This window comes from Zootoca vivipara, chromosome 13 (genome assembly GCF_963506605.1).
Source record: "Zootoca vivipara chromosome 13, rZooViv1.1, whole genome shotgun sequence".
Lineage (NCBI taxonomy): Eukaryota > Metazoa > Chordata > Lepidosauria > Squamata > Lacertidae > Zootoca > Zootoca vivipara.
This window is the reverse complement of record NC_083288.1, coordinates 44,733,790-44,749,245: the sequence shown is the minus strand read 5'-3', so window position 1 is coordinate 44,749,245 and position 15,456 is coordinate 44,733,790. Positions and strand designations below refer to the sequence as shown.

General features: G+C 51.6%; 1 protein-coding gene across 1 annotated transcript; it reads right to left on the bottom strand.

Moving 5' to 3' along the window:
- Positions 1 to 211: 211 nt before the first annotated feature.
- Positions 212 to 15,353, bottom strand: TOX4 (TOX high mobility group box family member 4). Its single transcript, XM_035135471.2, has 9 exons — positions 14,876 to 15,353; positions 10,069 to 10,137; positions 9,101 to 9,343; positions 6,916 to 7,179; positions 5,453 to 5,731; positions 4,532 to 4,612; positions 2,706 to 3,401; positions 2,089 to 2,252; positions 212 to 587 (listed from the first exon to the last, which is right to left on the bottom strand). Exons 1-9 carry the CDS (start codon positions 14,879 to 14,881, stop codon positions 524 to 526), a joined length of 1,866 nt encoding a protein of 621 aa, XP_034991362.2. The 5' UTR covers positions 14,882 to 15,353; the 3' UTR covers positions 212 to 523.
- Positions 15,354 to 15,456: the final 103 nt, after the last annotated feature.

The following is a 15,456-nucleotide window of genomic DNA, read 5'->3' as shown; positions in this document are numbered from 1 at the left end:
GAGCTGGAGACTGAAGGCAGAGGGCGCTCGTGCCAACCAAAACAAGATGCCCAGCTTTGGGGCAAGAGGCCACTGCCCACCCCCTTCCAATCCATTTGGTGGGAGGACGTCCCTAAATAGTAGAGGTTTTCTATTTCCTCACCCACGGCGGAAGGACTGCTCCTATCTCTGCCCTCCTCCTCCTGCAAAACAGCACATAGCAGGCCCTGGCCAATATCCCTCTTCCAGCTTTAATTCGCTCCATCAACAGAAACATACCAAGGGATAGTGTATAGAAAAAAAATAATAATAAAGGGGGAGGGGGGAGGGGAGTCCGCAGCACCCAACCGGGATGGCATCTTCGCTTGTCGATAGTCTTCGGCCGATGGCGCGAATCCTGCCCGCCCAGCCCCATCCCACAGTAGCATGGCGATTTGTGTTTTTTATGTTTTTGGTCGTCCTTGGAAAAAAGTGTACGTAGGAACGCGAAACTGTCGTTTCCCCAACCCCGCCCCTGCTGCTTCCGCCGCAAAAGGGCCGGGGGTTATTTCACAAAGACAACGTTGTTGTTGGAATTGCGGGAGGCCAACCAAGCTAGAAACACATCCCTGTGAATGAGAGAAAGACAGACAGAAGCAGAGGTTAAGTCAAGAGGCAGGTAGTACAGTATATGCAGCAGCAGTTCCTGCAGGTGCAAAGATCCTTACACTAAAAACTTACACAACAGGAGTGGGGAGCCGGTGAACCTCCAGCATCTTGCCCAGCACTGGCTGGGAGATAAATGTATTTTAAAATGCAATTGATTTCATGTTTCCCCACTAGCGAGCTGGCAGCAGCCCTCCTTTTTTCACAGCAGCCTGTGCTTGGGTTCAGTTTCGGTCCACCCTCATAACCTGAGCCTGCCATTACGAAGAAGTGATGGCAGTAGTGTGTCTTGCTGTGCGCAATTTACAGTGCATTGCTGAACTGGATGTTCAGTAATGAAGACCTGGCGGATGCTTCTCCCTGACCTGACCGGCTTGCACATCTTCCTTCCCTGCTCCCAAGCCACGTGGCTTGGCTTTGCTGAGGCAGGTGAAGCTATTTACTCGTGTATTCAAGTAGGACTGGGGTGCATATGTGTTTGTATTGCTCCCTCATTTGTCTGCTGAGTGCCTCTAGTCCTCACAGAGGATAGACTGCACACTCTCTGCTATCAGACCTGAAAACCCAAAAGGCATCCCTGAAAAACTGGGATTGCACCCTAAGCAATTACAGAGTCCAATAATGGTTGCTGGGGATCTTTCCACAACCCCTACAGGCCCTCCCAACCCATCGGCTTTGTTGTTGTTTAGTCGTTTAGTCGTGTCTGACTCTTCGTGACCCCATGGACCAGAGCACGCCAGGCACTCCTGTCTTCCACTGCCTCCCGCAGTTTGGGCAAACTCATGTTCGTAGCTTCAAGAACACTGTCCAACCATCAAGAACACTGTCCAACCGGCTTTATGTCCCTATTATTTTATTATAGCATGCTGTTTTGCTGGAAATTTAGGAAAGCGAACATCTTTTTGTACTTGCATGGGCTGCCTTCTAACAGTACAAAGGGCTGCAAAATTAAGAATGTGGGCTGGCTCCTAAGGGGCAACAAAGACAACCCCAAGATCCAGGCACCTTTGTTCTTCTCACACTCTGGCAGCGCTGCCACCCCAACCCTTGCCTGCCCACCTTCAGGGCTCTATGATTGGGTAGAAATGTGGACAGAGCATGGCTACATTCCACCCCCATCATTCAGCCCAGACACTGAGGTCCAGCTCCAAGGGCCTTCTGGCAGTTCCCTCACTGTGAGAAGTAAGATTACAGGGAACCAGGCAGAGGGCCTTCTTGGTAGTGGTGGCTGCCCAGTGGAACGCCCTCCCATCAGATGTCAAGGAAATAAACAACTATCTGACTTTTAGAAGACATCTGAAGGCAGCCCTGTTTAGAGAAGTTTTTAATGTTTGATGTTTTATTGTGTTTTTAATATTCTGTTGGGAGCTGCACAGAGTGGCTTGGGAAACCCAGTCAGATGGGTGGGGGAATAAATAACAAATTTATTATTATTATATCAGGCAGCCCTGACTGCCCACCCACCTGCAATGTTTAACCACACACTCGTTGCTGCAATACTCATTGTCCCATTCGCTGTTGGCCACCGGAGGGTTATCACAGCCTGCACGGACGCAGCGAGGGTGCGGGGACAAGGCCACGGGCGATTCAGACACTAGCTCCACGTGCATCGGTGTCGGAGACTCCACCTGGGGCGGGGGGAGAAAAAACTAAAGTAACTATGTGCCTTGTTGGATTTAGTCAGCCATGCGCCTGGGGCGAGTAAACCTCGATTCCAAGTGATCAGGAGAGAAACGTACATAGCAAAGAGTCTCATTTTCCTCCCCCTTCTGTGCTATTGTAACCAGTCAAAATCATTAGTAGGGTCGGAATAACACTTGTAGTTTAATGGTGAACTTTGGACATAACGGAGAGGTAAAAGATTTGGATTATTATAAAAGATGCAGCAGAAAATGATGAACAATAGGACCCACAAAGAGGAGGAGGGAAGTCCAGGAGATTCTCTGGAATCTCGTTTCTATGTTGTATGTTGGATATGTGACTGTAAAATTTTAATCTGAAAAACCAAATAAATAATAACAAGAAGAGTTTCCTACATGCAAGCAAGCAAGCACCTGCCCACCCGGCTCAGCGCTCCTCACCTCTGGCACCACGTCTACGGGCTCTGGGGAAGCTTGGAGTTCGGCGCTGGGCCTCTCGGGGCTGCCTTCTTCCGTCCGCAGGGCAATGGGCTGGATCTGCAGGGCGGGTGGGGGCAGGATCTTGATCTGCAAGGGCGGCGGCGGTTGCTGCAGGTTGAGGCGCACCTTCTGTTGCAGGGGCGGCTGCTGCATGGCTTGCAAGGGGGGCGGCTGCTGCAGGATGGCAACCGGCTGGGCCGGCGGCTGCTGGGGCATCTGCTGCAGGGGTGGGGGCTGGAGCCGTGGCAAGTGCATGGAAGTGGCCGCCGCCGCCGCCGCCAGCACCGAACGGGTGACGATCTGAGTGGTGCCCGTGCCGGCCTGCAGCTGCCCCAGCTGGATGCCACGCGACGTGACCATGGTGGCGGGGATGACCGTCACCACGCCGCCCTGCGAGGTGACAGCCAGGGAGGACGGCAGCATCTGCTTGGGGATGATGATCTTGGTGATGCTGGTCTGGCCCCCCGCCTGGGGCCCGGCCCCCGAGGTCACCACCACAGTGGGCTGTGTCGAGACGACGGTCGGGGCAGGAGGGGGGCTCTCCAGGGCCGGCGGGGTGGGCGGCATTGGGGCCGGGGGCGAGGCGGACTCCACAGTGGGGGCTGGCTGCTCAGAAGGCGAGGAGATGGGGTCCAGTTCCACCGTTTCTACAACCGTCTGCGGAGGGGAGGGGAAGAGAAGAGTCAGGAAGCTGGGGGAAACAATCTAGGGGGGCTTTTGGGGTCGCGATGCAGGCGGCAACTGGTTAAGCTTCCAAAAGGAAATAGAAGTCAAGGAAGGGAAAAGGGGAAGACACAGAAAGCTCCCCATTATTGGGGGCAACTGATCTTCCGCTTCCCATTCTGCCCCCAAAGAAGTGCCGTGAAAAGGTCCCTTCCCCAGGGAGGGAGGAAATAGCTGCTCCTGACCTGATCCAGTTAATAGAAGGGTGGGCAAGCGCTTATAAAACTAGGAGAAGCCAGGAGTGTTGTGTTTTATCCTCTACTTCTCCGCAGGCACCTAGGAAGTGGTCTCTAGTTACACCACAGATTGGGCTGCCAGAGGAGATGCACATCAGCAGCAGAGCCCATGCAGGAAGCCCCGCCTTCGATCCTTGGCGTCTCCAGGGAACAGGTGACAGGAACATAGGAACTGGCCACACCCACTGGTCCATCTAGCTTAGTTTCCCCCAAACTTTGGTCTCCAGTTGTTTGGGGACTACCATTCCCACCATCTCTGATCACTGGTCTTGCTAGCTAGGGATGATAGGAGCTGTAGTCCAAAAACAGCTGGGGACCCAAGTCTGGGAAACACTGAGCTGGCTCACTACTTTCTACATTGGGTAGCAGTGGCTTTCCAGGGATTCCGGGCAGGAATCTTTTTCCAGCCCTACCTGGAGATGCTGAGAATTGAACCTGAAACTTTCTTTATTCAGAGCAGATGCTCTCCCCACTGAGTGACGGCCCTTTTAAGCGTTGGGATAGAAGACACCCCCTCCTTTATTCAGCCTGGAAAGCCATTGGAGGACAGTTCTGGCCTGGAAGGACAGGCTTTTCTAGCCTTTGCAATCCTGGTACCTTAAATCTGGAGAACAACTCCTGTCAGACAGCATTGCTGGGGCTGATGGGAGTTGTAGTCCAAAGGAATCAAAAGGTACCAGGTTGGCAAAGGCTGTTCTGTCTGGAAGAAGGGTAGTTTTCTAGGTTTGTTTTCTTGCTGTGCTATCAAGGCAGGAGAGGAGATGGCAGGACAGCTTCACACCCCATCAGTCCTGGGAACATCAGAAGCAAGAGGGTCATCTCTCTTACCTGGCACTCCTGGTTGTCACGGTAGGCCGCCAGCGCTTTCAGGTACTCCTTCTTTGCTGCCTCCGTTTTCCGCTTGTACACCTGGCAAGGAGAGAGGAAGACAGGTTGTGGAAGAGGCTCCCTGGCTCTGTTTAAACCACGCTGCTTTGCTGCACCCCTCTGATGCACCCCAAATAGTTAGGGAAAGCAGAACTACAGACTTCAGTGAGGACAGGTTAACCAAAGGCATTGCTTAAGGGAAAGCCTACAAAGATCAAGAATTATAGAGATGGAAGGGACTCTGAGGATCATCTAGTCCAACCCCCTGCAATGTAGAAATATACAGCTGTCCCATATGGGGATCAAACCTGCAACCTTGGCATTATCAGCACCATGCTCTAACCAACTGAGCTATCCGGGCTGATCATTCCATTCCATCAAAAGAAGCATGTGATCAACTGAATAAAACGTCTTGCAATTACTCAGTCTGCAGGTTTCTAAAAGAAAATGCGTATTGTTGCAGTATTTTTTAAAAAAAAATGGAAGAAGGGGAATTCCTTCCTACGGGGAAGACTTTTCAAAGATGAATGCTGCAGTTTGCATTCTCTTTAAAAAAGTGCACTCTTTAGAAGCACGGACAGGACCTTGGAGGTCTCTATGCAATGCAAAATCTACAACGACAGCAGGGGTGAGCAAACCTATGTGGCTGTCGGATGCTACTGGCTGGGGCCGCAATCCAAAGCAGCTCCCCATCCCTCTTTAAGGGAAACGCTGCACGTTCACTATCTCCCCAATGTTTCTGCGTTGCTCCTTTGGAGCTACACCCTCCTCCTCAACCCCTCAGTGGTGCTGCCCCCCGCCCCGCAAAAAAAAAAAACCCACCCTCCCCAGCTCCTCCCACTTCTCCCTCCCTCCCCACTGCCCAACCCCCTTGGCACGCACTTGCTTCTGCTCCTCCCCCAAGCTGTCCCACATCGAGGCGACGATCTTCGACACCTCGCCGAAGGTGGCTTTGGGGTTCTGCCCCTTGATGGCTGCCTGCGTGTCACGGAAGAAGAGAGCATAGGCCGAAACGGGCTTCTGGGGCTCGTTGGGGTCCTTTTTCTTCTTCTGCTTCTTGGCCGGCTTCTGCTTCTTCCCTGCGTCCACTGCCACCACAGGTGCCACGACCGGTGCAGGGGCCGCCAGGGCCATCACCGCCGGTTTGGGAATGGAAACTTGCTGCAAGGACAGAGAGGGAGAGGGTCGGAAACGGGCTCCACGGGGCAGAGGGCGCGGCGGTGGCAGCAGCTGGGGGGGGGATTCGCCCATGGGGGGGGGGAGGGCGGGTAGGGAACCAATTCCGCTTTGCTCACTGCATATTCCCACACCCTTCCCCCTACCCAGATCTCATCAAGGATGATAAGGAATAGACGGAAAAGGCAGGCAGCCAAACGGCAGCTAAGCTGGGCTGGCAAGATTCAAAGCAATTGAAAGGAAATGGCCTAACCACAGCGCAGGAGAGGAAGTGGGCCACTTTCGCATGAAACAACGGGCATTTGAAAGAAAAAAATGGAGTGGAGAGGCCCTCGCTTTTAAAACGGATGGGGAAACCTGCAGTCGTCCAGAGGTTGCCGGATGACAACTGCCAGCCCAGCCCACTCTCTTTCTCTCACCACTGAGGCTGCGGGGAATTTGGAGTCTAGCCACACTGGGAGGGTCCCGTGTTAAGCACAGCAAGATGTCCTGGGCAATAGCCCCCAAACCAAAATAGCCGAGAGCCTGCATGGGGCAACAGGCGGATTGAATTCACCACCTGCTCACCTGGCCCAGACGGTCACGGAATCATAGAATTTTAGAGTTGAAAATGACCTTGAGGGGCACCTGGTCTGGCCCCCTGCAATGCAGGAATCTCAACTAAACGCATCCATGACAGATGGCCATCCAATTTCTGCTTAAAATTGGAAATGGAATGGGGACGGCTGACTTATCGTCTTTGTTTTTTTAATCCTGCCCTCCCGAGTAGTTCAGAGCAGTGTACATGCTCCCCTCCCTTCCCCTTTTACCCTGGCAACCCCCCTGTGAAGTAGGACAGGGCAGTGACAGATCAAAGATCGCCTGGTGAGTCTCATGGCTGGGGATCTGGACCTTGGTGCCATCCCAGTCTGACACTCTAGCCCCAAAGTGGGAACCTTTTTCTCCTTTTTTTTTTTTTGTAGCCCTGAGGCAACATGCCCTGGTGGAGGAACCTTCCAGGGGCCGCATATCAGTGATGGGTGGGCAGGGCCAGAGGCAAAGCAAGCAGAGCAATGGCGGCCATGTTCCACCCATGCAAAAACAAGAGGATCCTGCACATGTGCAAACCAACTCTGGACACCAGCCAATCAGGCTGGGGCACCCCTGAATGCCGCCAAGCCAAGACTCACCCGCCGGATCTCTTCCGTCTCTTCCTCGTGCATGGAACTGGTGGGCGAGGGGGTGGGCGAGAGCCGCTCCTCGGGCGACTGGGCTGCGGGGGGCAGGATGGCACTGCCCCCCAGGCTGAGGCCCAGCTGCGAACTGAGCTCCGACTGGTCGATGGTGGTCAGCTGGCCATGCCCCATCAAACCGGAGCTGATGTCCGCCATGGGCACATCGATGGTGACCGGCGGGTTGGCGCTGTATTGCGTCCCCATGGGGTGGTCCAAATCCTGCAGAGGGAGAGGGAGAATTCAGGGTCATGTCAAAGGTTATAGAAAGGCAGAATTCTGTGTGACGGTCTGGCCCTCCGGTGAGAAAGATGCCCCACAGCTCCTGTCCCCTCCGATTTGAAAAAAACCAAACAGTAGCAAGCTAAGAAGTGTTTCCTGGAACTGGCCAATGGCCCAACCAGTCCAGAATCCTGTTCTCACCACGGCTAACCAGAAACAAGATCCCTCTCTCTTCCTGCAGCATTACTGCCTCTGGCCATGGAAGCAGAGCATAGCAGCCATTGATAGCCTTCTCCTGCAAGGAGTCCCTTGCATTGTGTATCTTCTCTTGTTTCACTTGGGCTGAAGTGTAGAGAACAGCGCACATCTCGGCCAAAGCCCTCTGCGCTTGTCAGAGGGTTTGGGGGAGAACCAGGAGCTTATCTGGTTTGCTGATAACAGCAGCACACCAGACTCCTGCCATTTCCTGCTGTGCAAGGAAGACCCTGGTGAAATAAGGAAATTCAACCCCTGAGCTGACGACCCTGACCAGCCTGAATCTGTTTATTATTGGAGCCTAATTACTTACATGTTTTTAAATGGGTGTGCGAATTAATAGAATGTTTAATTGCAGAATGGAGCTGACTGAAAAGCTCCAAGCAAATGGGGTTTGGCGACGGGACACAGGCGGCAAAATGTGCTCCTGTTCAGGATTTCAGCCAGCTGTGATATCTTCTAGGATGCTCTCATTTGGAAGAAGCCCAAGGTTGGCAAAAGTACATACAACTCTCAAGCATGCACACAGCTCAGCCAAAAACAAAGGAAGGCTGAGAATGTTCCTCAGTGGCCACAGAATGCTGCCATGTCAATAGGAACAGAAAACTGGAAAACTGGGAGGTGGGGAAAGAGTGAAATGCCATGCTTGGAAGGAATGGCTGGCTGGAAACTGGAATAGGAGCACTCCCACTAAGAGGAAGAATACGCTGCAACATTTTGTTGCAGGTCCCACTTATAAATACTCCTCCTGTCTGTCTGTCTGTCTGTCTCTGTGGTGTCTTTTTGGTACTTAGCAACTTTCTATTGAGCCAGGCCATTGGCCCACCTAGCTCAGTATCATCAACACTGATTGGCAGCAGCTCTCCAGGGTTGCAGGCAAGTCATCTTTCCCAGCCCTACCGGGATTGAACCTGGGACCTTTCTGCATGCAAGGCAGATGATTTTCTACTGAGCTAGAGCCCCACTGAAGACCCTCCTTTTTTAAGCAAGTCTTTTAACAGGTGAGCTGTATCCAAGACTGTATCTGTACTGGATGTGAACTTGCTTTTACATATGGAAGGTTTTTTTAAATTGTTAGAATCGTGTTTAAGATCTAGGAGAGACCAGGGTTCAAATCCCCGACTTGCAGCTCATTGGGTGACCTTGGGTCAGTCACTGCCTTGCACTGTATCCTACCTCGCAGGGCTGTTGCGGAGAGAACCATGCACACCACCTTGGGCTCCTTGGAGGGAAAGGGGGGACACGAAGGCAACAAACTAACAAACTGAGGACTTCTAAAGGAAATCATGCAATGTGGAGATTGGCAACCAGCTGAAATGAATCACAGCACTGACAGAAGCCGCCCCCCTCTCATGCACCAATGTTTGCTGCGGCCAGAGTGGCACACAGATGATTTCTGGAATCGCTTGACCGCTTCTGGCATTTTCCTCCCCACCTCCTGAAGCCAGCTCTGTGAGTAGGTGGGGCAGTTCTCCTCCATGACAGCTAGGAATTGAAGCAACTTGCCCTAGCCTGGAATAATCCCTCAAAGGGTACGGGCAAATCGAAGGCTAGCACATGATAACCCAGAAACCAGATTTCCCCCCAGAAGATAGTATGCTGCCCACCAGGGGAGTCATATGATGACTGCATGCACTCTCAAAACTATGTAATGCAAGGTACTCACCATGGCCAGCCCCCCGCTCAGCAGCCCCCCACCTTGCTCCATGATACCATGGCTGATGCCCACAGGTATGTCAAGCGCCTGCACCCCATACTGGGCAGAGAAGGTGGTGTCTGGGGCTGTTACGGGGTCGCCCAGGTCCTCAAAGTGGCCAACCACGTCAGAAACAGCCAGGGAGGGGTCGGCGTCCAGCGCGATGGGCGGGATCTCAAACTCTTCATCCCCCAGGCTTGGCGTGTGGAAGGTCTGAGCAAAAGGGAGGGAGGAAAAGAGAGAAAGAGAGACTTTGATGCAGATGTACAAACTTAGGAAAGGCACACTACACTAGATCAGATGTTGTCCACCCACCCCAGTATGGTCTATTCTGAGCAAAGAGACCCTTCAGGGTCCCTGCTGGTGTAGCAGTTAGGGTGTCTGACAAGGACCTGGGAGACCCGAGTTCAAATCCCCCACTCGGCTGTGAAGCTCGCTGGGTGATATTGAGCCAGTCACCGCCTCTCGGCTTAATGTACCTGACAGGGTTGTTGTGGAGAGGGGGGAAGAACCATATGTGCCACCTTGAGCTCCTTGGAGGAAAGGTGGGATGTGAAAGCAAAAATAAATAATAAAAAGCAACACTTATTTGAGGATGCTTCTTAAGTTCTGATTTTCAGAACAAGGCGGTTCTCAATTTGCAAGCTTTTTAAGCTTCGAAGATGAACACACAGAGCAAAAAGTCTTGCCTCAGGTAAGCACCAAAGCCTGCTCTCCCCTCTTGTTTTCATTCTCCGGGGTCTCAGACAAGAGGACTGTCCCTTGAAACTGGCGGCACCAGGAACTGAACCAGGAGCCTTGTGCACAACAAAGCATTTGGTCTGCTGCGAGCTGCAGGTGGCAACATCCCCCCGGTTCCTGCCATCCAGCACTTGCATTCCACGCTCTCCGCCGCCAAATGCCCTGCACCCACAGCCCCTGCAAGCAGCCAAACTCACCTCAGCCCCTGACAAAAAGGGGTGCGCTGTCCCGGTGATAGCCAGGTAATTCTCATTTCCTCCAGGGAACTTAGGGGGAGAAGGGAAAACATTAGCAATCCTTTGTTTATTTTTCCCCCACCACAAATGCAGCCCCACCCCAAATCCAATATCCAGACACCAATCCATGGTGTAGCACCACTCACACTTCAGGAACTCATAAAACTATCACTTGTGACCTCCACTTCCGCAGTCTTAAAAAGCTCATTAGTCAGAAGTTGATACTGAATAGGAACAAAGGAAGCCACCTTAAAAGGAGTGACGCCACTGGTCTATCTAGCTTAGTACTGTCTGCACCAGGGGTTGTCAACCTGATCCCTACCACTCACTAGTGGGCGTTTCAGGATTCTAGGTGGGCGGTAGGGGGTTCTACAGCACAAGCTGAATCCTTTTGAGCACTGGTGGGCGGTAAGGAAATTTTCCCATCAGGAAAGATGCATTAGTGGGCTGTGGGTATAAAAAGCTTGACAACCCCTGGTCTACACTGACTAGCAGCCGTTTTCCGTGGCTTCAGGCAGGAGCTTCTCCCAGCCCTACCTCGGGAAAAGAACACATAAGAAGAGCCCTGCTGGATCAGGCAAACAGCCCATCTATTCCAGCAGCCTCTTCTCACAGTGCCCAATGAGATGCCTGCAGGAAACCCGCAAGCAGGACCCAAGCACAAGAGCCCTCTCCCTCCTGTGGTTTTCGGGCAACTGGTATTCAGAAGCATGGCTGCCTCCAATTGTGGAGGCAGAGCACATAGACATGGTGGCTAGTAACCTTCTCTCCCATGAATTTGTTCAACTCTCTTTCAAAAGTCGGTGGCCAACACTGCCTCCTGTGGCAGCAAGTTCCATAGTTTAATTACATGCTGTGTGAAGAAGTGCTGTATCAGTTTTATTGAATGCCCACGAAATCCACCCTTTGGGTTAAGTTAGGCTGAGAGACAATAAATTTGCCCAGGGTCACCTAATGCAGCTTTGTGGTTGAGTGGCAAATGAATTTCCACCTGGGCCTCCCTGGTCCTAGCCTTACCATGCTACCACACCGAGAGTAATGCTGCTTTAAAAGTCACCAGTGCGGTGTCATTCAGCCAAGGTTTAGGGCTGGGTGGTATCTGCTTTTCAACATTGCGATATATCACCAGCTAAACTTCACAGTATACTGATATGCCAAGATGTCTGAAATAAGGATGGAGCTATGTAGAGGCACTAGCTAGCTTCACGGATTTCCCCACATTGTGATTTTTGCATAGCACACACAGACACACATCATGATTTGCGATATATTGCCAGGTCAAAAATTATGAAACTGATTATCACGATATGGACATCAAACCAGTTCTGAATGTTACATAGGTACATCACCAAGTAGTGGGGGAATGTAAACGTCACCTATGGTGCCAAGGCTGTCCCCATAGTTTCACCCACTGGCCTCACCCATGGTCCAAAGCAGAGAGTGTCACCAGCCCACAAAAAATTGTTTTAAAACATTCAAACTACTGCTGAGCCTTAAGCAGGCATCAGCACACAAAAAGCTTTTTGCAGCACTGAGACCAGCATTTTCTCCTGCTAATGTCTGCAAATCGAGCAGATGTTTAAGAAAGCACAGCAGCAGAGGCCAGTAATCTTACTGAAGCAGAAGCCAAGATGCTTAACAGCCCAATCCATCACCCTACCCAATTGCTACACTCTGAACCCCTGGTGCTGTGCAGTTATTGTATAATGATTTGAAAGGGGTGCTGCTGCTGCAGCAGCAGCATCCCTTGAGAGTTGCTGCCAGTCAGAGAAGAAAACTAGATGGGCTTATCATTCGACTCAGTAAAAGGCAGATTTGTATATTCATGTTCCCCATACCAAATGAATGAATGAATGGAAGAGACACGGCTGAAAGGGACTCTAGCATTTTCAGAGTTCCCCCCCTCCTCTGTTGGACAGGCCTGGTTTCTATGCAGAGGGCCAGACTCGGGTTTGTGTGGAAAAGCATAAAAACTCACTGATGAACATTCCTGCCCCAATGCTCCAGGTCCTGGATAACCATAATCTTAATGGGTGTGGGAGGAAGTATGCTGCAGTTGCCTAGCAACCGCACAAGGAAATCCTCAGCTTCTTCTCATGGCAAGGGCACAACATGTGGATTCCATGCTGGATTCCGTTCTGTAGTGATTGTAATATCTGCTTAAACACAGAGGGTTGTGTGTTTGAGCCCCAGTGGAGTCACTATGATTTAAGCAGCCAGGACGGCTGAGGAGCCTACAAAGTCACCATCTCCCCCAAGTTATGGGTTCAAATTCTACTCCTGACAAGTAACATTTGAACTGATTGCAGCTCAGAGACAAACTTGTTTCCTGGTAGAAGGTCCCAGGTTCCATCCCCACCATCTCCAGGTAGGGTTGGGATTGTTCCCTGCCTGAAACCATGGAGAGCGACTGCCAGTCAAGAGTGGGCAATGTTGAGCAAGATGGACCAGTGGTCTGACTCAGTATAAGACAGTTTCCTGTTCTCTAACAGAGCAGAGAGTTGAAAAATAATAAAACACGTTGAAATTCCTATTCAGTGTTTCTAAACACACACATACAGCCAAGCACAAATGTGAATTCAGAACTTCTTGAGGCTTCCTGCCACTTCTGACTCCGATTTACAGCCCCCTGAACACAGGTTCATATGTTGTAAGCAGGTCTGTTGCAAGGACAAAGTAGAACTACCTGTAGTCAATTTTAAGGTCAGGTAATCATTTCATGGAGAGGCACCTTGTAATAAGCAGCGTCAGTGAGCTAAATGAGTGGTACTTTGACCTTCATCCAAACACATGCTCCAAGGCACTCCTTGGATGCAGGTACTGGTAGTCCCAAGATGCCCTGCCCAAGATGAACAATAACATCACTGCCTCAGACAGTTTTGAAAGACTATAAAGGGCAACTTAGCATACTATGAGAGGAAACATCTGCAGTCATCATGCAGCTCAACCATATTCCAAACTAACATGAGCAGACAGGATACAACAAGGGGAAGGGCAGCCTTCTGATTCCCTCAAGATGTTTTGGACTATACTCCCATCACTCCCAGCCGGCATGGCCAGGTTAGCTGGGGCTGATGGGAGTCGTAGTGCAAACCAGCTGAAGGTAAATAGGTTGGCAAAGGCATGTGTAGTTGGCACATAACTTCAGGTTCGGAAGAGCCCAGAGGTCATTGGATCCAACTGTCTATCCCAGCCAAGCAGGGCACATTTTACACTCAAGCCACACCAATGGAACCAACAAATGTCAAAAGGATGACATGCAAGTGGTTGAAAGTGTGCAATGCCAAGGTGCTCATGGAGGAGTAAGTTCAGATGTACCATATAAACCGAACTATAGGAGAAAAGCTATATGCAAAATTAGTTCCTACCCAATTTATCCTGGGATGGGTAGATATTCTTTCCTGGAGAGATCAAGACTGAACAAATGACATTCAACTGATCCTTCCAAAAACAAACTTATATGGAATCAGTATGGACCATAAAGAAGGCTGATCGCCGAAGAATTGATGCTTTTGAATTATGGTGCTGGAGGAGACTCTTGAGAGTCCCATGGACTGCAAGAAGATCAAACCTATCTATTCTTAAGGAAATCAGCCCTGAGTGCTCCCTGGAAGGACAGATCGTGAAGTTGAGGCTCCAATACTTTGGCCACATCATGAGAAGAGAAGAATCCTTGGAAAAGACCCTGATGTTGGGAAAGATTGAGGGCACTAGGAGAAGGGGACGACAGAGGACGAGATGGTTGGACAGTGTTCTCGAAGCTACCAACATGAGTTTGACCAAACTGCGGGAGGCAGTGCAAGACAGGAGTGCCTGGCGTGCTATGGTCCATGGGGTCACGAAGAGGCGGACACGACTAAACAACAACAACATATTCTGATCAACATTTTATTGCCATTTCGGGGGTATTTAAGATGTGTGCATGTGATGTGGAAAAGAGACACAGAAAGAAGATCACAGGCTTTTAAAGAACAAATGCCATTTTTGTGCACATGTAAAGTAGGTCAATCTACAAAGAGCTCCCCATGAGCAATCCATGCCACGTTTAACCACATTACTAGGAGTGAAGCACCCACAATTTTGGGGGGGGGGGGTCCACAGCTGACATTAATACAAGATGCAAGCTGGACTTATTCCACTCTAACCAAGCACAATCCAAGGACTGAACTTTCACCTTTGTACCCCGGAATGAACTCCACAAAATATCTTGCTTCCTGGTGGAACTCTCACCCCCACGTTCAAGGCATCCCCTTTCCCGCAAGGACACCCTTCTCACCACACCCTTCCTCAAACGTCCCCAACTGTGTCATATCTCTGATGTGGGGTTCAACCCACAGAGGATGAGCCAGCCAGTGGCCTTTAGCCGAAAGAGCTAGAGGGGTCCTCCACATCCTCTCAAATGCCAAGAGGAGGCAAAAAGAGAGATTGGGGTGGGGGAATAAGAAGTTAGGAAGATGGACAGGCTAGGAGAGGCAAAGTTGGGCCCAAGGCAACTGCTGAACCCCGCACCCCTCCCCTCTTTTGCCTTCAGTAGGGCTCCTTAAGGAAACGTTGGAAGGTACCAAACACACAATCCGGGGAGGGGGGATATACACTGCACCCCCTGATAACCTCAGCTCCATCCCCTTCCCCTTCCTCCCCAGCCCCATATTATGCCCTTTCCCTCCACAGAGCCAATCCCATGGGGACCCTTTTTAAAAGGCAAGGGAGACCCACCGACACCCACCCCATCCCCCAGCGTGGTTGTCCGCCAGTTAGGCTCCCTTACCTCCATGGCCGCAGCCTCAGAGCCTCGCCGAAGAGAGGGGGAGACCCCGCCGCACTCTCCCCCTCCCCCCCGTCTTTCTTCCCCAGCTCCTCAACCGGATCCGGAAAGCCCTTCCGCCCACCCGAGCTAAGGTCGGGAAAGCGCGTCACTTCCGCCCGGCCTTCCCTCCGCTGCTATTTATCACTTTTCTGAGGGGAACTATTGGGGCAAATTTCCTTCCCACCCAGCCCCCCACTACCGGGCTGCCTCGGCTCTTTCTCTGAACACGCCCGTCTGGGCCGTTGAGGAGGAGAGGATAGAGCCGAGTCGAGGGGGAGGCTAGAGCGTAGTGCGGTGCAGGAGGAAGGGCAGGTGCTAGAGCGTCCCTACGCCTACGTCGGGAGAGGGTAGTAGACTAGCGGATGTGACGTAAAACGGCCGGTTCGGCAAACCGCCTAACGGTTCGGGTTGTTCGTTTGTTTTTGCAGGAGAAGGCGGGGCTGTGACGTTAAACCTCCAGGGTGCCTAGAGCGACGCAGGAAACGTGGCTCCGGCCAGCGAGGGACAGGCCAGAGCGGCCGCGGAAAGGAGTGATAAGCTCT